The 23978-nt window shown below is 38.8% G+C and overlaps 1 protein-coding gene across 2 annotated transcripts in view; it reads right to left on the bottom strand.

Moving 5' to 3' along the window:
* The window catches only part of DOCK4 (dedicator of cytokinesis 4), a gene marked incomplete at both ends in the record, with an annotated part of 525693 nt that overhangs the window by 65850 nt on the left and 435865 nt on the right, over window positions 1-23978 (bottom strand). For both annotated transcript variants that reach the window (XM_080701145.1, XM_080701146.1), the window contains one exon: window positions 2383-2531. In XM_080701145.1, the coding sequence (XP_080557271.1) occupies window positions 2383-2531 (149 nt within the window). The remainder of the gene's footprint in view (window positions 1-2382; window positions 2532-23978) is intronic.

The raw sequence follows: 23978 nt of genomic DNA, 5'->3' as shown, positions 1-23978 counted from the left end.
GATAGCTTTTCCTCCTGCCAAACACATCTATCTATCTGTGATTCAAACACAAATGCTTGCAGCCCAATTTAAATATTTGAATTCTTTTTTAGGGACTATAAAAACTGGCAAGTCCTATTTCTTTTTTCTTTACATCACTATATATAAAAGCATCAGCAAACTAACATGCCCACATACATTAATTTAAATCTTTGATATGTTTTATATCTATTTTCTTTCCTAAAACAGTTTGAGGTTGCGCTAAATCTTTGCCGAAGTTGAGAACTTGTCCTATCCATGTACAGATGGTAGACCCATAGAAATGTTCTAAGTCAGCAATAAGCAGCAGGAGAAAGAACTGTAGTCAAAACATTTATACTTTTAAGGATGTAAATTCTTTAGAACTTGAGTATCAGGGAAAGAAAAAATGTCCCTTCATCTCTTTGAGGCAGGAGAAGGGAAAGAAAGTGAAAAACCTCTCTATGGTCAGAGAGAATTAAAACTATTAGTTGAGCATGGTTGCGCATGCCTGTAATCCCTGTACTCAGAAGACTGAGACAGGAGGATCACAGGTTTGAAGCCAGCCTCAGTAACTTAACGAGGCCTTCAGCAACTTAACAAGACTCTGTTTCCAGATAAAAAATAAAAAGGGCTGGGGGTATAGTTCAGAGGTACACTTTCCCTGGGTTCACAAAACAAAAACAAAAACAAAACAAACCAATTACAAATGATTAGGAATTGGAAGTGATATCTGACTTTGTCAAAGGACTAAGCCCAATCATTTCTTTAAAATTAATTTTAATTAAGAGATAAAAGACAAAGGGGGTGGGAAGGTAGGGTTCCTCCCTCAAGTACAATCCTTCCCACACTACTGGGCATTAAACCCAGAGGCTCCCTACCACTGAATTATAGTGCTCGTTCTTTCTTTCTTTCTTTCTTTCTTTCTTTCTTTCTTTCTTTCTTTCTTTCTTTCTTTCTTTCTTTCTTTCTTTCTTTCTTTTTGAGACAGTCCTGCTAAGTTGCATGGGCCGGCCTGGAACTTGTGATCCTTCTGCCTCAGCCTACTGAGTACCTGAGTTTACAGGTATTCATTATTGCCCTCTGAAAGCACAAATTTTCAACAGCCTTTCATTCGCCTATTAGTTTCCTTGAAAATAAATGTATATGCTAACACAAGTGAAATGCCCAGACGTTTGTCAATAGGAAGGTTCTATGTATGCAATCATATAGTTGATAATCATTCATATAGTTGATAACCATTTTTAAGATTTGAGGAGGCTTCATCTGGAGAAGCAATGAAGGGGGGCCACCTCTCATGGGGAGACAGGTGCTATGGTTTGGACCTGGAATGTCCCCTAAGTCCTATGTGTTGGCAATGCAGCAATGTTCAGAGATAAAATAATTGAATCACAAGGGCTCTGACTTCATCAATGGGTTAATCCATGGACAGGTTAACAATTTGAATGGATTTACTGGGTAGCAACTACAGGCTGGTGGGATGTGGCTGGAGGAAGTATGTTACAGGGAGGTGTGGTCTTGGGGACTACATTCGTCCCTGGTCCCTTCCTCTCTCTACCTCTGCTTCTTGAGATGCCACATATTGAGCAGCTTTCCTTGGCCACACCCTGCTGCCAGGAAGTTTCTGCCTTGGAGCTGGTCGACCATGGACTGAATCTCTGAAACTCTGAGCCTAAACAAGCTTTTCTTCCTCTAAGTTGTTTTTATAAGGTATTTTAGTCACAGTTAACAAAAAACTAACAAAACAGGTGAGTGCTGTGACTGTGTAAACAGAGTAGACCAATAGTCTCTAACTTTAAGGGGTTTGGCATGGCAAAAGCAGCTGACTCCTTATGAGCTCTGGTGTTGTAATGAGAGTGTCTGTCTTCCCTAGACTGGAGCAGCACTATTAGAGCCTTCATCAATGTGAACTTATAGATTAATCCCCTTGGAATTTGCCTTGCAAGAATTTCCACTGCTTTCTTCTTTAAATTAATTCTCAATGCTTCAAGCTAAGAGCAATAAAACATACTGTGAATCAAATACTCAAAGCTAACCCATTCACCAAATATAATGTGCAGACCACTGAGAACTCAATGATTTTAAGAATCATTAACCCTCTGATTCCTCTGTGCTGTGTCCAACTGGGAACAAATAGTCTCTGTAAGTTCTTAAATATAGATCTGGGAAATCAAAGAATTCTTAGCTGAAAGGAATTAAATGGTTTTTCAGAACTTCCCTAGAGACTCAGGGGAACACAAGAGCAGAGATAAATGTGTAAGGCCATTGGAATGGGAGAGGACAGGCCAACGTGAAAATATGTCTGCTGGCCCAGTGTTTATTTCCCAACTCAGAGACTAAAGAAGTGAAACTCTTCCAACTGCTCTAAGGAATGTTTCCGCCTACCTGCTTAAAGTTGCCACTCCGCCTCTGCTCCCAGTCCATCATATCATGAAAAATAGGAATCATGACATTCCGGAGATCTGGCTGAGGTATCAAGGTCACTTCTAGGAAGGGTCCAATCAGGGCAGGGATGAAATGAAGTTTGTGTTCTCCTAAATTGAAAAAAACATTTGAATTTTAGTATATGTAGTCTTAATATGAGATTTCAAAAATTAATATCAATAATTTGTTTAAAACTCTTGCACAAGAATATTCAATTATAATCGTCTCCCAAGTAAGAACATATAGGAAAATAATTCATAAGATACAATTTAAATTATATAAATTATCAGGAATTGGCTATGCATTTTATTATATATTTACATTAAAATTTTGATACATCATTAAAAAGGATACTGAAGAAGGATTACATGTGAAAAGTTTTCCAATATTTGTAAACAGAGCCAAAGTGCAATAATAGTATATATGAGAACATCTTTTATTAAAAAAAGAAAAAAGATAGTCTAAAAATTTATATTCCCTAATTTTTGCAAAAGTCGTTATATTTGAGTATTGAGATTGTTTTTATATGTAAAAGATGGTTCTTTTCTGTATCATATTTTTATTTTATTGATATAAAAATACATATCCTAAATAAAAATCTCAATGTAAACCCCAAAAGGTATAACTATTTTCTGAAAATGCTGAAAGCTACTAATAGTGAACTCAAAATGATGTGTTTCCAAGCGTAAAATACATGGAATTGATAATTCAGAGTAAAAGAAGGCAGGGGATGGCACAGACATAGGTGATTTCATGTAGCATGGGAATGTGAAGTCCAGTATTCTAATCTGTGCTACATCTTTTAGAGGAATATTTACTTTTATAATAACAGTACTATATATTGTGAAAAATATCTTTCTCAAGAGCTAATCTTCACAAATATAGCTAAGAGTATATATTACTAAAGTATCTATCTAGAACCCTTAGAACCATCTGGGAGACTGAGCAGAAGATAGCTGGCTTCATGAAAGAATATAATTTCTTCCTTAGGGCAAAACCAAAAAATGTTTTCTGATTAATTCTACCCTATGGTATTCTCCTTTGTTACATCCTCAGAGTATGAACATTTCTACCATGATAACACTCTTTCTATCTTAGTGATATGGAAACAAAACTACTGCACATACCTGAATATTTTAGAAAACATGAGAGGCTACGTTGCAACATTGTGCTACTGATGTGAAGTATTCAGAAAATCTTCTCTACGTTCTGTGACCCAGAGACCATGAAATCCTCCTTGTCTCTACATCTCAACGGTCCGGAATAAGACATTACAGCAAACAAAGCCATGATCTGAATTTTTAGTTATTCAAACTATTATAATCAGAAAGGGAGAGAAAGTTGTGTATCTCTTTCTTGTGCATCCTTTAATAAGCAACTAACTATTAATGCAAGAGAGAGTTTAGAAAATTGGAGGAATGTCAAGATCATAAAAGTGTATTTTCCAAGCTGGGCGTGGTGGCACATGCTTGTAATCCCAGCGCTTGGGAGGTCGAGACAGGAGGATCACACAGGTTTGAAGCCAGCCTCGGTTACTTAGTGAGGTTATCAGCAACTTACTGAGATGCTGTTTTCAAATAAAGTATAAAAATAGGTCTGGGAGTATAGCCTGGATGTAGAAAAGGCCCTGGGTTCCACACAAAATAAATAAAATAAAAACGTGTATTTTCCTTTTTATTAGGTGTGTCCTATAGTTGTTTCATTAATTCATTCAGTTAGTAATCTATTTAATTCAGTGGTCCAAGAAATAGGAATGTCTGGCATAACCAGAGCACATATTACTTGCAAATATGTGAGATACAACGAACTTTGGGGCTATTGCAGATAGAAGTCTAGAATCAAGAAACATCAAGGGGTGGGGGTGAAGCTCAGTGGTAGAGCCTTTGCCTAGAAAGTGCAAGACCCTGGGTTCAATCCTCAGCACTTCAGGAAAAATAAAATAAAATAAGAAAAACAACAACAATAACAACAACAAAGAGGTAGAACTCAAGTCCCAAGTGAAATAATAGAGAGAAATGAAATTGTGGAGAGAAAGAGGCTTAGAGATACTTAGAGATTTGGACAGTGGGATAGTGGGAGAAACTGATTACATGGCAACACTGCAGAGGGATGGAGGGAATCACTTTGGCAGGGGTAGAGGCGAAAGATAGAGAGTACCCGTGAGCTCCACTGGCACAGGATTCAGCACCCTTTAGACACATAGTTGGAACGGGCAAGAGAACTGGAATCTGCATAGTAAGCAGACCTGAACAAATTTTCTGCACTCTCCAGCATATTCTATAACCAGAAGACATCTTGAGAAGGTCCTACCGTCTAAGCTCACTGCCCTGGGAGTCAAAGACCTCTACATTTTCCTACCTTCAGACCCTGAGGCAATTATCACTGCATGGATTCGCGGGAAGCCACTTTCAGTGTCAGTTTGACCTAGAGGAAAGATTCCGATGTAAACCTGCTAAAAATCCTAAGTGGTGCACAAGTACGGTGGGAAAAGTATGGTGGCACATGCAACTAATTCTAGTACTTGGGAGGCTGAGATAGTAGGAAGGCAGGTTCAAAGCCAGCCTCAGCAATTCAGTGAGACCCACGGCAACTTAGCAAGATCCTATTTCAAAGTAAAAATAGAATAGGGCTGGGTTATAGCTTGTAGCTAAAATGCCCCTGAGTTCAAGCCCCAGTATCATAAAACAAACAAACAAACAAACAAACAAACAAACAAACAAACATTTTGAAGATATGGTTAATCTGGATTGTCAATTTAACTGGAGTATGAATACCTAAGATTATGTGACTTTGCAACAGTAGATTATGTGGCATGTGCAACAGTAGATTGAAGGGAAAGTCCCACCCTGAACGTGGGCAGCTCTGTTCTGATAGGCTGGGGCCCTGGATGAGAGAAAGGAAAAAGAGGTGGGGTGGTATGCATGGCTCCTCCTGAGGAAAGTGTATCTATTTCATCTGGGATAACAGACTTCAGCCCTTTAGGACTTTCACCAACATGTCTCCAGAGTTTGCTGATCTTTCCATCTTGGTCTGGGACTGCCTTGTTGGTTGCTCTTATTCTGAGACTCCAGCTCTTGGACTACTTGACCAATAACTGGTTCCTCTGGCTCCCCACATGCACTCGGCCATTTGGAACTAAGCAATATTTAAGCTGTGAGCCAATTTGATAAAATTCCTCTTTATAATATACATATCCTATGAATTCTGTTCCTCCTTGACTAATAAAGGCAGGAAACTAGGCTATAATGTGAAAGGAAAGGGAAGGTGCTTCTCTTTAAAATCCCTGCTTTGAAGATCCAATTGCCAGCATCCAGTGGCACAAAGGGCTTATGATTTCCTCTGAGAGCCAAGGGTGGCAGCACCGGAAATGTGGGTGGTAGATTGCAGGGAGTGTCACCTCCCCTTCTAGCATAGTTCTTTTGTGACCCCTTGCCTCTCTCTGCCCCAGGGGCCATCCCAAGACATTCTGGTGGCACCAGAACTGGCATTACTTCCATCCCCCTCAGCACACCCACAAAGCTTTGGAAAGAGTATTTGGGGATTTGGGGAGTTCCAGTTTCACAATGGCTGTTGACAAGCTGCATGGCCGGTGTCAGCCAGCCCTGCCCTTGAAGTGCACAGCTCAAAAACCTCTGGAGAGAATCTGTCAGGAGAGTGACACATGCTATGCCGGCTCATTGACATGCTGTACCACTGGCATGTTCTGAGCCCTTGGGTTTTGCAGTCCACAAGTCTCTGGAGAGAATCTATATCCAGAATCTCTGCTTTCCACACTAGCTCCTTATGGTGAGCAAAGCAGCTGAGAGGAATTCCAACTAGATTTAAGTACAAATCATTCCCACTAGTCACCAGGCAAACACCAAAAAGAAAAGAGGGGGTGAAAAACACCCAGATGTTGCTCTATCTATAGGACACAAGGCCTAAGAAAATTCAGAGAGATGCTTTGATTGGTATTAGTTGTGAGACCCATTTTTGCCCCTTCATTCAAGTACCACAGTGAGACAATTTTCTATTAATATATTTTATTATTTTCCATTTTAATATTCTCTATTAATATATGTCTATTGATATATTTTGCTGTTTTCTGTTTGTTTTTCTCTCTTTTCTCTCTTTTTAATTTTCCTCTTTCTCCTTTTTACTTCCCACATGCTTCCCATTTCTCACATTTCCTCTTAAATTTTTGTTTTCCCCTTAAATTTTCTAAATTTCTATTATCTCTTTAGTTTTCCATTTTAATCTATATTGCTTTCCCATTAGCTTTTCTGTAGTAGATGTTGCTATTGGTGTGGTTTTAATTTTATTTCTCTGGCCCCCTCCCCCCCTTTGCACTGCTAGGAATTGAGCCTGGGACATTGAGCATGTTGGGCAGGTTCTCTGTTACTGAACTATATTCTAGGTCAGAGAAATTGCATCTATCTACAGTCATGACCTAGTACTGCTTAAACCTTGCTAGACACTCCAATTTTAGGAAATTGGGGGAGAAATTTCCAGCCAATGATATGTCCCAAGCTGGCATGGCTGGGGGCACTGGATGGCCTGCTCCTTGCACACTCACCCCTGCTGCAGCAACAAAGAGAAACACTGTTCTCATGATGGACACTGCACCTCTGAAGGTCCTTGGCATTGGTCACTCTCATACCCTATCAGATCACATACTGATGAAAAGACTGGAGGTGAGTACCACAGAGTGAGAGCTATGACCCTGGCCCCTGCAGATCTCTGTGAAACAACACGACCTGAGCCAGTGTCTAGACAGAGGACAGAAACTCAGACTCTGCCACTGCTGGGTCAGTACTAAAATTGCTTTAAAGCAATAAAACCATATCCAACAGTGCTTGAGGAACCCCCATCACCTAAAACAGGTTTCACCTTCACTTTAGGAGTAAATACAAAGGACACACCCCACTTATTCTGCTGTCTAGACCACATCTGCTTGAACTATCAGGAGAACCCCATTTGTGATATTTACAGAGAAAGTGGGTCCCTCGGGCTCTGACACAGTGTGCATTGTGTCAAAACCCACTAATCTGGGTCAGAGAAGCCACAGGGAGACTACACTCTGAAGTCCAATTGAATCATACTCAATGCTACACAACATTGATAACCCAAGCATTGTCAGGGAAAGACTGCTTACTAAGAAGGCCCTCATAGAAAAGTGGAAGATTTATGCATCTCAACAGATGCACAAATCTCAACATAGAAACACAAGAAATATGAAAAAACAAGGCAATATGACACCTTCTAAAGTTCATGAATCCATAGTAACTGATTCCAAATATATCAAAGTGGATGAAATGCCAAAATATTCAAAAGAATTATTTTAAAAAGTACAAAATAATCCAAGAAAATATAAATAGCTGATAATTTAAGAAGAATGTAGGATATAAATCAATATTTTAGTAAAAAAAAGATTTAAAAAACAAACAAAATCTCAGAAACGAAAAGCTCAATAAATTACGTAAAAACTCAGTTGAAAGCCTCAATAATGGACTAACTAAAACAAAGAAATAATACCAAAGCTTGAAGACAGCTTTGCCAAAATATTGCTATGACATTTAGACACAATAAAAAAATAATGAAAAGAATATACAAGATCTTGGGGATACCATTTAAAGACCAAATGTTTATATAATCAGCATATCAGAAAGAGAAGAGCTGCATACTGAAGGCACAAAAATATATTCAGTGAAATAAGAGAAAATATATCAAAAGGGAAAGGCATGAACATCTAGGCATAGTAGGCATTTAAACTCCCAAACAGACATGACAAAAAAGAACCTCTCCATAACATATTATAGTCAAATTGACAAAAGTACCAAAGAAAGAAAGAATACTAAAAACTGCAAGGGAGAAACACCAAGTCACATTAGAATAACAGCAGATTATCCAGCAGAACTACTTAAAGGCTACTAACACAGAAAATTTTGTATTTCAAGTCCTGAAAACAAAACAAAACAAAATAAAATACCCTACCAACAAACACTACTATACCTACCAAGGTTATACTTCAGGACTAAAGGAGAAATAATGACTTTCCAAGAGAAGCTTAAACCTAGGGAATTCATGACCATTAGCCCAGCATTACAGAAGATACTTAAGGGAATCTACACCCAGAAGAGGAATAAGGGTAAACACAATCACGAGACTATGGGAAAAAGTAAATCTCGCTAGAAGAGTAGACACACGAATGAGAATTAAGAAATAATCAATCATTAATATAGTGAACCATCAAATGTCTAAGATTAATAAGAAGAGAAGAAATGCACACAGGATATTCAAAACAATGAGAATTAAAAATGTGACAGAAATCAAGGCTTCCAAGGTCCCTTGGAGATAGAATCATGTGCCCCAGCTGCTGCAAATGAAACCACAGGACTAAATGCTTGCTCTGCTGAATTACAAAATTGTTTTGGTCCCATTCGTTCTTTCTATGGTCTTCTCTCTTCCTTTAGAAGCATGAATTTACTCTGTGCCATTGTACATTGGATTACTCTGTCCCTCTGTACATTAGATGTATATAACTTCCTTTTGCTTTTCTTTTATAGGGGCTCAGGACCAAGAATTCACTTGGAGTCTCAGGAGAAATGTTAGACTTTGGGACATTTGAGCTATGCTAGAACTGTTAAGATTTTGAGGAGAGCCAGGTGTGGTGGGGCACGCTTGTAATCCCAGCATTTGGGAGGCTGAGACTGGAGGATCACAGTTTGTGGACAGCCTCAGCTACTTAGTGAGGCCCTCTGCAACTCAGTGAGACCCGGTTTCAAAACAAAGAATAAAAAATTGGGCAGGGGGTGTAGCTCAAAGGTCAAATGCTCCTGGGTTCCATCCCCAGACCCGAAAAAAAAAAAAAAAAAAAAAAAGATTTTGAGGATTCTTGGAGATGGAGTAAATGCTTTTTGCATTCTGAACCAGGCATGAGCTCTTCAGGAACCACACAAGAAATGTTATGGTCTGATGTAGAATGTCCTCTGAAGAACTCAGGGTTGATAGAGTTAAATCATGAGTTGTAATCACATCAGTAGATAGATCCATTGTAATAAGCCATTATAATGATTACAATAACTCCATTGTAATAATACATTTCATTAGAGTGAATTTATGTGGATGGAAACTTAGGCTGCTGGGTTATGGTTGGAGAAGGTGGGTCCCTGGGGGTGTGGTCTTAGGGACTGAGCTGTGTGAACTCTTTGCTTCAGACCTCTGTGATATTAGTGAGGAGCAGAGCTTGTGTGCTCTTCTTCTATCTGCTTCCCATCATCATGTCCTGAGATAATAGACTCTGGACTCACATGGACTGAATCAGAAATCTCCAACTGTGAGCAAATAAATTTTCCTTCCTCTAAATTGTGCGTTCAGGTCTTCTGGATCACAGCAATGAGAGTGTTGACTGAGACACCCAGCTATACTCCTGCTTGGTATGTACTGGAAGGAATTGAAGTCAGCAAACAAAAAAGAGATGTCTGCATACCCAGATTTATTGCAGCATTTTTACAACAGTTAATAGATGGAATCACCCTAGGTGCCTGTCATTACAAGAATGGATACAGAAAATATGGGATTTATAACTAATAGAGTGTAATTTAGCCATGAAGAATGAAATCATGTTATTTGCAGGACAATGAATAGAACTAGAGGATATCATGTTAAGTGAAATGAGCCAGAAATGGAAACATAAGTATCACATGTTTTCTCTCACATGTTGAAACTCAAAAATGCAAATTAAAATTTAAAAATGGCTTAAAAGTAGAAGAGGGATCACTAAGGAATGTGAAGAGGAACAGAGGGAGAGAGGAAAAGAGAGGATGAAAGGGAAGGTGGGCAGAATCAAGGTATAGTTACATACCATACAGAATCAAGGTATAGAAATGTCACAGTGAATCCCATTAACTTATACAATTAAAATGGGTTAATAATGAAAATTAAATTAAATAAAAAAGGAGAGGCAAAAGAAACAAGAAAAACAAAAGACTGAACAACTTGTCCTACCTGGGGAAAATGAAGAAAGCTGCTTGGAAGTATTATTTTACCATAAATGAGGAGGAAAAGAAACTAGCTTCACATATGAGCAGAGGGTATCCTTGCCATGTCTGGAGGTTCACATGGTGGGTGTCAGGGCTGGGTGAGTGCTGTCAATGGAGGAGGCCTGGCTTATTCCAAGCTGGGCAGAAGTGGAATTGGGGCTATTTACCTGTGAGTGGAGGAGGCTATTACTGTTTTATTTTATAGGAATATAACTTCAGTAGTAGTATGGAGGATGGTCTGTACTGGGGAGACTAATGCCAGTTAGGTTATCCAAATAAATGATAAAAATTGGTCCAAAAGTAGCAGCTATGGTAATGGAGAGAGAAGGATAGATCTGAGGGATCTACTCTTGATCTGAACATGGAGCTGAGTGAAAATACATTCTACTACAAAGTGAGACCATTTATAGTAGGAGGAGCTACTTTAAGATGAGAGGAGGGGAAATGGCTTCAGTGTGGGGCATGTTTGAGGCACTTTTCATCTTGGACACTCCAGAAACTACTCCAGAGAGTGAGGCTTGGGGCTTAGGCCAGAGGTCTGGACTGGAGATGAACAGCTGTAGAACCACTATGGCAATAGGAAGAGATGGGAAGTTTATGCCTTTAAGAGTTTGAATTAGAGGAGACTTCTGGGAAGATGGTGACCAAGAAAAGCAGCATTTACGAGTCCTGCTAAAACTCGATCTCTGTAGCCACAAAACCAGTGCTTCTCATAGCCAGAAAACACCATAAGCAGAGAAATAAAAAATGTAAACACAAGGGACAGAGAAAAAAAAAGACTAGAAGAAAAACCAGAGATCAGAAATCAAGCCCGCAATGTGGCAGCGGAGCCATGCCGGCGCCATCTTCCCTTACAACACCAGGCTCCAGAGAGGAAAGGTAAACAAGGAGCTGAAATGAGCAGCTGCGAATCATTTGGGTATAATTCAGCAGTTCTTTCAGCACAATGAACGTCTAAAACTCCCAGTGAAGCTGGGCATGGTGGTGCACACTTGTAATCCCTGTACTTGGGAGGCTGAGACAGAAGGATCGCACAGGTTCGAAGCCAGCCTCAGCTACTTAGTGAGGCTCTCAGCAACTTAGTGAGACCCTGTTTCCAAATAAAATATAAAATAGGTCTGGGAGTATAGCCTGGAGGTAGAAAGCATCTGGGTTCCACCCCCCATACAACCAAAAAATAAAAATAAATAAAAATAAAAAATAAAACTCCCAGTGGCTAAGCTCATCACACCTTCCAGGGACTCAGAACGGAGCTCGAAACCAGAAAAGAAATACGCAAGCCTCACGGCCGAGGGCGTGACAGAGGCACCATATTGCCAGCAGCGACAGCGAGTTCACCGTGCCCTGCCACAGCTCCAGATCTGCGCACACAGTAACAGTAAGTGTAATTGCGGCCCCTAAAGGAGAAATCTATGTACTGCACTTCCAGGGACTTGCGTAGCTTTGATAACCTCCATGGGTCAGATATTTTGCAGTCCAAACCAGTGAAGGAGTAGCAGTGGCAGAGATACCACACCCTAGTTGCAGCTCCCCATGGGAAAACGCCCAGCCCGGCACTCCCATGGTCTCACGCTGCCTCGATTAACTTAATGGATATGAGACTTTGCGATACAACCCAGTAAAAGAGTAGTGGTGACTGAGATTACAACAGACTCGAGATACAGAGCACCCTAAGTGAAGTTGTAGTGACTCAGGGAAGGCACAAACTTCTGAAATCATGGGAAAGAGAAACAATAATAGAGCAATTAATGCCCACAACCCCATATTATCAGAACCTGATAACACAGAAATTCAGAGATCTCCAGAAGATCAAATCAGAAATATAACTGTAGAAATAATACAGGACTTTCAAAAAAAATTTAGAGAGAGTCTAAAAGAAATAAAGGAAGCAACCATTGAAGTAAAGGCATCAATTCAAAGTATAAACAATTGATTAGACCACATGGAGAATAGAATCTTGCTCCTAGAAGATGATCACTCCATAAACAAATGCATAATTTCTAACATAAAAAATCAGACAGCAGGAATCTGACATTGAAGAAATATGGGCCCATTTTAAGAGAGCTAACCTAAGAATAATTGGAATAGAGGAGGGAAAAGAAGGTGAAACCAAAGGGATCAATAATCTCTTCAAAGAAATAATAGCAGAAAATTTTCCAAACATAGAGCAAGAGGTTGATACACAGGTCCAGGAAACTTGTAGAACTCCCTTTATACAGGATCAGAGAAGAGGATCCCCATGCCACATAATGACCAATTGGCCAAGCAGAGAATATTAAAGGCAACAAAAACAAAAGACCAAGTAACATTCAGAGGCAAACCAATTAGAATCACTCCAGACTTCCCAAACCAAGTCATGAGAGTTAGAAGGGCTTGGAGTAACATATTCCAAACTCTGAAAGAAAACAACTTCCAGCCAAAATATTCCTACCCAGCAAAACTATCTATCAAATTAGATGGGGAAATAAGAAGCTTCCATGACAAACAGAAACTCTAGGAATTTATGTCTTCAAAACCAACAATAGAGAAAATACTCAAAGAGATTAACTACAAAGAAGAAATAGGTAATACACACCAGAACCAGAGAAACAAGATTTTCCATCCAGCAGACAACTAAGCAAAGAAGATATATTCATGTATTTATAGGTTAAAATCTTTGGGGATTCATTATTTATTTGTGTTTTTACCTATTTCTAAATTGTATTTTTTGCTTTTATTGTTGCTAATTTTTAGGATTTCTATTTGTAATATTAATATACTTTCAGATATAGCATTGGAAATATTTTATCCCATTCTATCAGTAACTTTTAACTCTGTTTACATTGTCTTTGGATATACGATTTTTTAAATTATTTTTTAGGAAGTTTGTTTATTCTTTGGTTGCCTGTGCCTTTGAAATCATATCCAAGAAATCACTGCTAATTTCAATGCTGTTAAGTATTATGATCCAGGTTTTCTTCTAAAAGTTTATAGTCTTAGAATTTACATTTAGGTCTTTTATCTATTTTGAGTTAATATTTATATATGGTGTTAGGTAAGGGTCCAATTTTATTTTTTCATGTAATTATTATTTTGCAACAATATCTAGTGAAAAGATTATTATTTATTTCACCAAATGTTCTTGGAAAGTTTGTCAAAAATAACTTGACCATATATGGAAGAATTTATTTCTAGGCTTTTTATTTTACTCCACTGGTTTATATATCTGCCTTTATAGCAGTACTACACTGTTTCAATTATTGTAGCTCTATAAGGTTTGAAATCAGAAAATGTACATCTTCTAGCTTTGTTCTTTTTCAAGATTGTTTTGGGTACTTAGAGTTCATATTTCAGGTTAGGATAGATTTTTTTTTGAAAAAAAAATGTATGATAGTTTTACCTTAAAAAAAAAAAAAGAAAAAAAATCCTCTGGTAAGAAAGAAAGCAAAAAGAAATACTGAAATGTTATCTCTAAGTGATCAAAAGTTTGATATCAGACAAATGAATCTGTTATGTGAGATTAACATTGTTAATTTTGGATAAATTGATATAATATTAGATGTCAACCACTAAGCCAAGCATGGGAAGGAGGGATGGGGAGGGAATGGGGTGGGGATTGGGTAGGGGCTAAGTTGGAAATGTGTGCATGTATGTCTACACAAGTTTTTTTTATCCCATTATGATGTATGAATATAGTGCACCAATAAAAAATTAATAATAAAAAAGAGTTTGAATTACTTCTGGATTTCCATCTACCTGAACATTGTGCCCTTGACATAAGCTACTGATCTGAACTATTTTTTATTTTGATTGTAATCCCTCAAAGATCCATCTACTACATTTTGTGTCCTTATTTTTCAATTGAGAGTAAGAAGGTCATAGAACTGCCATACCTAAAATCAAATTATTGTGCAGGAATGCATGAGAATAGCCTTATTTGCTAAACACATACTCTGGGAACACAAAAATCTATGCAAACCTAAACTCCCCAACCATTGAAAATCTAATTCCTACTATAACAGCAAAGCAAAATTTTGAGCTATGTATGGCAGCAGCAAAGTCAACTTCATTTAAATGGTTTCTTTTAAACCATAGATTTAGTATATTTTCTCATCTGTAATTGTCAGCTACATCTTTTTTGAAGTATTTAGGGCACCTGCAACTTGGACTGTTGAAATTTTATATTTATGGCCATGGAACAGCCTGCTAGGGAAGTATTGATTTTTTTCTACAGCAGTTACAAGATGCTATGTTTGCAAATGTGGAACAAAAATCCCACTTTATATTTAGTAAGAATTGTGAGTTCATCTAAAAACAGAAAGAAAAAACTTGACCTTGCATCACGATGAAGACCAAAGGCGGGACACAATAGTTAGGATTAACTTCTCTGCATACTCTTCTTACATGTATAAATAGAAAGAGATAAACTTTAAGGGAGAAATTTTATTTCCCCCTTGTCTTGACAAAATATTTTTAGTCATTCAACTTAAAACATGAAAATACTGAGGAAGAGCAGACTTAAGAAAATATATTCACTCATAACAAGTTGGTATTCATTCTTCAAAAATAAGTTATTCTATAAAACAACTGTAATAATTAGATTTAAAATGCTCTCTTAACCCTCATTGAAACAAGCTGGCAATGTTAGAAGCAGGACTTGGGTGCTAAGGAGGGGCCCTTGGAGTGTGGTCTTAGGGAAATATTTTTCTCTTCCCCTTGTTCCCTCTCTGCTTCTGGCCTCTGTAATGTAAGAGCAAAGGCTTGTGTTTTTTCTCTCTCCACTTTCCAGTACCATGGATTGAGTTCACAGACATCTAAATCTGTGAGCAACAGCCAGGTGTGGTGCACATGCATGTAATTCAGTACTTGGCAGGTTGAGACAGGAGGATTACAGGTTCAAAGCAAGCCTAAGCAACTTAGTGAGGCCCTCCATAAGTTAGTGAGACCCTGTTTCAAAGTAAAAAGTAAAAGAGGGCTGGGGCTATAGCTCAGAGGTAGAATCCTCGTGGGTTCAACCTCTAGTACCACAAAAAAGAAAGAAAGGAGAAAAACTGAAAAAATAAGTATTCCTCCTAATAAGTTGCATGGTCAGTTGTTTTGAATTATAGCAGTTAAGAATGTTGACCAAAAAAAAAAAAATCTAGTAACAGAGGAGTGGGGTCATGGCTATTTCTAAGCCTGACCATGTGGAATGTGAGTCTTTGGAACTGGTTTTTGAGAGAAAGTTGGAAAGGTTACAATATGAATAGAAAGATGGACAGTAGAGATTGTGCTCAGGAGATTTCAGAGGGCAAAGAAGACTCCACAGGAAAATGGTGTAGAGGCCACACACGTTAGTTTCTGGCAAAGAACTTATTGGCATTTTGCCCATGTCTTGTAACTTTGCATGGGGCCAAACCTAAAGATGATGGACTGATTAAGCTGGCAAAGAAAAATCTCAAAACAGCAAAGTATCTAAACTTCATTGTGAATATTGGTATCCATATTCAGTGAACTGTACACCGAGTTTCAGCAGAGAAACTTTATAAACTTATAGTTTGGCCAGAAAGGCATATGTAAAACTGGGGCCTAGAGATATGATATTGTGGGAGAAAGTGAGATAGATGAAAGGAAGGAAAAAGTAGTAGTCATGACAGAGGCAGGTCCAGCAATGGCTAAGATGGAGACAGAGCCAGTGGCAGCCTGGATGGAGGTAGGCCCTGTGGCTGTGACTGAAAAGGGCCAGTGGAAATGCTTGAAGAGGGCATGACTACTTTTCCTGCTGGTGGTCGATTTGAGGGCTCACAGAATGTTGCCTTTGCTGGAAAAAAAGGGGTCATGGAGTCTTCCCCTAGATTTCAAAGGAAGACCTGGGAATCCAGGCAGTGTGTGGCAGGGTCAGAATCCATGGAACCATGTCCAAATTGGACAATTTGTAAAGATTACAATTTGTGAATTTGAAAGTGAAGCCAAAGTTAGGCATGGTGGCACACACTTGTAATCCCAGCATTTGGGAGACTGAGGCAGGAGGATCATAGTTTGCAGACAGCCTCAGCTACTTAGTGAGGCCCTTTGCAACTCAGTGAGACGCCCCCAAAATTTAAAAATATGGATGGGGGCCTGGAGCGGCCGCGCGGAGTGGCCAGAGCCGCGGAGTGGAGCGGCTGGAGCAGCCGGAGCGGAGCGGCCAGAACAGCTGAGCGGAGCGGCCAGAGCAGCCGAGCAGAGCGGCCAGAACAGCCGGAGCGGAGCGGCCAGAACAGTCGGAGCAGCCAGAGCCGCGTTGCGGAACGGCCGGAGCGGCCGGAGTGGCCAGACCCGCGGTGCAGAGCAGCCAGAGCCGGGCGCAGAGCGGCCGGAGCGGAGCGGCCTACATCTCCCCTAGCAGCACCAGGCTCCAGAGAGGAGGGAGACTCAAAACAGAGCTCAAATCCAGAGAGGAGGTACTTTGGCCTCGCGGCCTAAAACGCAGAAGCAGCGTCTTACTGCTGGCGGCAGTGGTGAGTTCACCGGACGGCCCTAGACCAATCCATTCAACCAGCCACCAGGAGCCTGAGAGGAGCGGTTGACAGCGAGCTGAGGTGAGCAGGTGCTGAACAGCCGGGCGGCAGTCAGCAGTTTTGTTGGTGCAGGGAACATCTAAAGCTCCCAAGGGCCGAGCACAGCACAACTGGCAGGGACTCAGAGCGGAGTTCAAAACCAGAGAAGAAATACGCCGCATCACGGCCAAGGGCGTGGCAGTGGTGCCATATTGCCAGTGGCGGCAGCAGCGAATCCACCAAGTTCACTACAGCTCCATCAGCGCACTCAATAACCGTGAGTCAAATTGTGACCCCTAGGGAAGAAATCCCAGTACTGCGCTCCCAGGGACTTGCGCAGATAGTCTCCCTGGGTCGGAGATTTTAGCAGTGCAGCCCAGGGGGGGAGTGGCAGTGGCAGAGATATCATACCATAGTCACAACTCCCCACTGGAGAACGCCCAACTTGGCACTCCCCACGGTCTAAGCAGCCTTGATTGACTCCCTGGGTCTGAGACTTTGTGATACAAACCAGTTAAGGAGTAGTGGTGACTGAGATACCACAGACACGAGATCCAGAGCATCTTAAGTGAACTCGTAGTGACTCAGGGAAGAACCCAGAGAAGGCACAAACTTCCAAAATCATGGGAAAGAGAAATAACAATGGAGCAGTGAATGCCAACAACCCCACAACATCAGAATCTGATAACACAGAAATCCAAAGATCTCTAGAAGATCAAATTAGGAAAATAACTTTAGAAATAATAGAGGACTTTCGAAAAGAATTTAGAGAGAGTCAAAAAGAGATAAAGGATGCAATTAATGAAGTAAAGGCCTCAATCCAAAGTATAAACAACAGATTAGACCACATGGAGAATAGAATCTCGCTCCTTGAAGATGATCATTCTAAAAATGAACGCATAGTTTCTAATTTAGAAAAAAAAACCCGACAGCAGGAACCTGACATTGAAGAAATATGGGCCCATTTCAAGAGAGCTAACCTAAGAATAATTGGAATAGAGGAGGGAAAAGAAGGTGAAACCAAAGGGATCAACAATCTCTTCAAGGAAGTAATAGCAGAAAATTTTCCAAATATAGAGCAAGAGGTCGATACACAGATCCAGGAAACTTATAGAACTCCCTTTAGACAGGATCAGAGAAGAGGATCCCCACGCCACATAATTGTCAAAATGACTAATGTGGAAGCCAAGGAGAGAATCTTAAAGGCAACAAAAACAAAAGGCCACGTGACATACAGAGGCAAACCAATTAGAATCACTCCAGACTTCCCAAACCAAGTTATGAAAGCCAGAAGGGCTTGGAGTAACGTATTCCAAACTCTGAAAGAAAACAACTTCCAGCCAAAAATTTCCTACCCAGCAAAACTATCCATCAAATTAGATGGGGAAATAAGAAGCTTCCATGACAAACAGCAACTGAAGGAATTTATGTCTTCAAAACCAGCGCTAGAGAAAATACTCAAGGAGATTAACTGCAAAGAGGAAATGGGTAATACACGCCAGAACCAAAGAAACAAGAATTCCCATCCAGCAGACAACTAAGCAAAGAAGAATAAACAGTATCTTAAACAGAAATAAGATCTTAACATGTTGGGAATTAAAAATTATCTCTCTATAATCACACTTAATGTAAACGGCCTCAACTCCCCAATAAAAAGACATAAAGTGGCAAAATGGATTAAAAGCCAGAATCCATCCATCTGCTGCTTACAAGAAACACACCTTACAAGTAAAGATAGGAACAAACTCAAGGTAAAGGGCTGGAGCAAGGTAATCCATGCTAATGGTACTCGAAGACAAGCAGGAGTAGCAACTATGATATCAGACAAGTTAGACTTCAAACCCAAACTTATTAGAAGAGACAAAGAAGGTCACATCTTACTGGTAAAAGGAATAGTCCAGCAAGAGGAAATAACAATAATCAACATCTATGCCCCAAACATAGGGGCAGCTACTTTCATAAATCAAACTCTTTGTGATATGAAGTCACACATAAATCCCAACACAATAATACTGGGAGACTTCAACACACCTCTCACAATACTAGACTGATCTTCCAGACAAAGGGTCAGTAAAGATGTCTCAGAACTAAAGAACACCATTAACCAAATGGACCTGTTGGACTCATATAGAATATTTCACCCAACTACAGCAGAGTTTACATTTTTCTCAGCTGCTCATGGAACCTTCTCCAAAATAGATCACATCCTGGGACACAAAATGAGCACTAGCAAATTTAAAAAATGTTACATACTTCCCTGTGTCATTTCAGACCATAATGGAATGAAACTAGAAATCAACTATAAGAAGACTCAGAGAAACAACATAAACATGTGGAGACTGAACACCACACTTCTGAATGAAGAATGGGTCATAGAAGATGTAAGAGGTGAAATCAAGAAATTTCTAGAAACAAATGAAAATAAAGAAACAACATATCAAAACCTCTGGGACACTTTGAAGGCAGTATTAAGAGGAAAATTTATAGCACTGAGTGCTCACATAAGAAAAACAGAAAATCTTCAAATAAATAGCCTTATGACACACCTCAAAGCCCTTGAAAAGCAGGAACAATTGAACCCCAAAGCCAGCAGAAGACGGGAAATTATTAAAATTAGAGCAGAAATTAATGAAATAGAGAATAAAAAAACAATACAGAAAATCAACAAAACTAAAAGCTGGTTTCTTGAAAAAATTAACAAGATTGATAAACCATTAGCCAACCTAACTAAAAAAAAGAGAGAATCAACCCAAATTATGAAGATAAGGGATGAAAAAGGAGACATTACTACTGACAGCATAGAAATCCAGAGGATTATCAGAAACTACTTTGAAAAACTATACTCCAACAAAATGGAAAACCTGGAGGAAATCGACAACTTCCTAGATAAATACAACCTTCCTAAACTGAGTCAAGAAGATATAGAACACTTAAACCAACCAATAACAATTAAAGAGATTGAAACAGCAATAAAGAGCTTACCATCAAAGAAAAGCCCAGGACCAGATGGTTTCCCAAGTGAATTCTATAAAACCTTTATAGGAGAACTAATCCCAATACTACTCAAACTATTTCGGGAAATAGAAAAAACCGGGACTCTCCCAAATACATTCTATGAAGCCAACATCACACTAATACCCAAACCGAATAAAGACAGTTCAAGGAAGGAAAACTACAGGCCTATATCTCTGATGAACTTGGATGCAAAACTATTAAACAAAATACTAGCAACACGCATTCAAAACCACATCAAGAAAATCATTCACCATGACCAGGTAGGGTTCATCCCAGGGATGCAAGGCTGGTTCAATATACGAAAATCAATCCATGTAATTCATCATATAAACAGAATCAAAGACAAAAACCACATGATCATCTCAATAGATGCTGAAAAAGCATTTGATAAAATTCAACATCCATTTATGATAAAAACACTGCAGAGAATTGGAATAGAAGGAACATATCTCAACATTATTAAGGCAATCTACAATAAGCCCACTGCCAACATCATATTAAATGGGGAAAAACTTCAAGAATTCCCCCTAAAAACTGGAACGAGACAAGGATGTCCACTATCACCACTTCTCTTCAATATAGTACTAGAGACTCTAGCCAGAGCAATAAGGCAAGAAAAGGAAATCAAAGGAGTACAAATAGGAAAAGAAGAACTCAAGCTTTCACTATTTGCAGATGACATGATACTATACTTAGAAAACCCAACAAACTCAACCAAAAGGCTTATAGAACTGATCAACAAATTCAGCAAGGTATCTGGATACAAAATCAATCTTAAAAAATCAGAAGCTTTCCTGTACACCAACCATAAATCCACTGAAAAAGAAATTCAGAAAACACTTCCACTCAGGATATCCCACAAAAAAATAAAATACCTAGGAATAAACTTGACCAAGGAGGTAAAAGATCTCTACAAAGAAAATTATAAAACACTGAAAAAAGAAATCGAAGAAGATCTTAGAAGATGGAAAGACCTTCCATGTTCATGGATTGGCAGAATAAATATTATTAAAATGGCCATACTCCCAAAACTGATCTACAGATTTAATGCAATGCCCATTAAACTACCAAGATCATTCCTCACAGACATAGAAAAATCAGTCCTTAAATTTATCTGGAATAACAAAAAGCCCAGAATAGCCAAGGTAGTTCTCAGCAACAAAAACCACGCAGGAGGAATCACAATACCTGACTTTAAACTATACTACAAAGCCATTGTAATAAAAACAGCATGGTACTGGCAAAAGAACAGATATATAGACCAATGGAGCAGAATAGAAGACCCAGAAACAAGTCCACACACTTTCAGCCAATTGATTTTTGACAAAGGGGCCAAAAACATACACTGGAAAAAAGATAGCCTCTTTAACAAATGGTGTTGGCAAAACTGGTTAACCATATGCAGAAAATTGGATGTTAATCCCACTTTTTCACCCTGTACAAAAGTCAACTCACGATGGATCAAAGACTTGGAAATTAAACCAGAGACTTTGAAGCTCCTTGAAGAGGGCATAGGTCCAACACTACAACACATAGGCACAGACAAACATTTCCTCAACAAGACCCCAAAAGCACAACAAATTAAAAGGAGAATCAATACATGGGATTGCATGAAACTGAAGAGCTTCTGTTCAGCAAAGGAAACTATCAAGAATCTCAATCGAGAGCCAACAGAATGGGAGAAGATTTTTGCCACCTACACCACTGATAGAGGACTAATATCTAGAATATACAGAGAACTCAAGAAACTCAACACTAAGAAAACAAAACATCCAATAACAAAATGGGCAAATGAACTAAATAGACACTTCACAAAAGAAGAAATTCAAATGGCCAATAAATGCATGAAAAAATGCTCAACATCACTGGCAATCAGAGAGATGCAAATCAAAACTACCCTGAGATTTCACCTAACTCCAACTAGAATGGCCATCATTCAAAACACAAACAACAACAGATGCTGGCGAGGATGTGGAGAAGTGGGAACTCTAAGACATTGTTGGTGGGATTGCAAATTAGTGCAACCACTTTGGAAAACAGTATGGAGAATCCTCAGAAGAATGGGAACAAATCTACCATTTGATCCAGCAATACCACTGTTGGGTATCTACCCAAAAGAAAAGAAACCAAACTATCAAACTAATGCATGTGTATCTATGTTCATAGCTGCACAATTCACCATAGCCAAACTATGGAACCAGCCAAGATGTCCATCAACAGATGAATGGATTACAAAACTGTGGGATATGTACACAATGGAATTTTACTCAGCCATCAAAAAAAACTCAATTACATCATTTTCAGGGAAATGGATGGAGCTGGAGGACATTATGCTAAGTGAGATTAGTCAGGCACAAAAAATAAGAAATCAGATGCTTTCCCTAATATGTGAGAGTTAGGGAGAAATGGGTCATAGGAGGAACTCTTGGAAGAGCATCAGTAACTTTTAACTCTGTTTACATTGTCTTTGGATATACAATATTTTTTTATTTTTTAAGGGAGTTTATTTACCCTTTTGTTGCCTGTGCCATTGAAATCATATCCAAGAAATCACTTCCAATTTCAATGTTGTGAGGTTTTATGACCCAGATTTTCTTCTAAAAGCTGATAGTATTAAGATTTATATTTAGGTCCTTTATCTATTTTGAGTTAATATTTGTATATGTGTTAGGTAAGGGTCCAATTTTATTATTTTTCATTTATTATTATTTTTCAACAATATTTAGTTAAAAGACTAGTATTTCCTCCACCAAAAGTTCATGGAAACCTTGTCAAAAATAACTTGACAATGTATGGAAGAATTTATCTCTAGGCTTTTATTTAGCTCCAATGGTTTATATATCTGCCTTTAGAACAGTACTACACTGTTTCAATTATTGTAGCTTTATATGGTTTGAAATCAGAAAATATACATCTTCTAGCTTTGTTCTTCTTTGAGACTGTTTTGGGTATCTAGAGCCCATATTCCATATCAGGATAGATTTTTTTTCTGAAAAATAAATAAATAAATGTATGATAGTTTCACCTAAAAAAAAAAAAAGAAAAAAAAATATTCTCTGGTAAGAAAGAAAGCAAAAAGAAATATTGAAATGTTATCTTTAAGTCATCAAAAGTTTGGTACCAGACAAATGAAACTGTTATGTGAGATTATCAATGTTAATATTGTATAAATTGCTATAATACTAGATGTCAACCACTAAGCCAAGCGTGGGAAGGAGGGATGGGGAGGGAATGGGGTGGGGATCGGGTAGGGGCTAACTGGGCGATGTGTGCATGTATGTCTACAAAAGTATCTTATTTATACCACTATGATGTATGAATACATTGCACCAATAAAAAATAAATTTAAAAAAAAAAAAAAAAAAAAAAAAAAAAATAAAAATATGGATGGGGATGAAGCTTGGAGTTAGAATGCCCCTGAGTAGTTCCATCCCTAGTATGCAAAAACAAAACAAAATAAAACAAAAAACACCAACAACAAAGCCAAGGTTAAAGGAAACCTCTATGGAACAACCACAGGGAAAGACTGCAAGCTGGGAGCCATGGAGGTAGGCTAGAAGAGCCAATATGCTGCCCATTGCAATCAACTAGGCCATAGGGGCGGGGCTACCAAGATCCCCTGGAGATCATATCTCACCACCATGTTCCCTGAATGCCAGAAGTGAAGTTTCAGGATCAAATGCTTTCCATGCTGGATTTTGAAACTGTTTTGTTCCCATTCCTTCTTATCTGACCTTATTTCTCCCTTTTTTTTTTAATGCAAATTTTACTCTATGCCATTTACATTGGATGTATGTAACATGCTTTTTGTTTTTACCATGGATCACATCCTAGAGTCTACATTGAGTATCAAAGGAGACTAGAAATTTTAATGATGCTGGAACTGTTAAGACGTTGGGAATTCTTAGAAATAGACTAAATGGCTGGGCATGGTGGCGCACGCTTGTAATCCTAGCATTTGGGAGGCTGAGACCAGAGGATCACAGTTCGTGGACAGCCTCAGCTACTTAGTGAGGCACTCCTT

Source organism: Muscardinus avellanarius, assembly GCF_963383645.1.
Source record: "Muscardinus avellanarius genome assembly, chromosome: 9".
NCBI classification, from domain to species: domain Eukaryota; kingdom Metazoa; phylum Chordata; class Mammalia; order Rodentia; family Gliridae; genus Muscardinus; species Muscardinus avellanarius.
This window is presented reverse-complemented; position numbering and strand designations above follow the sequence as displayed.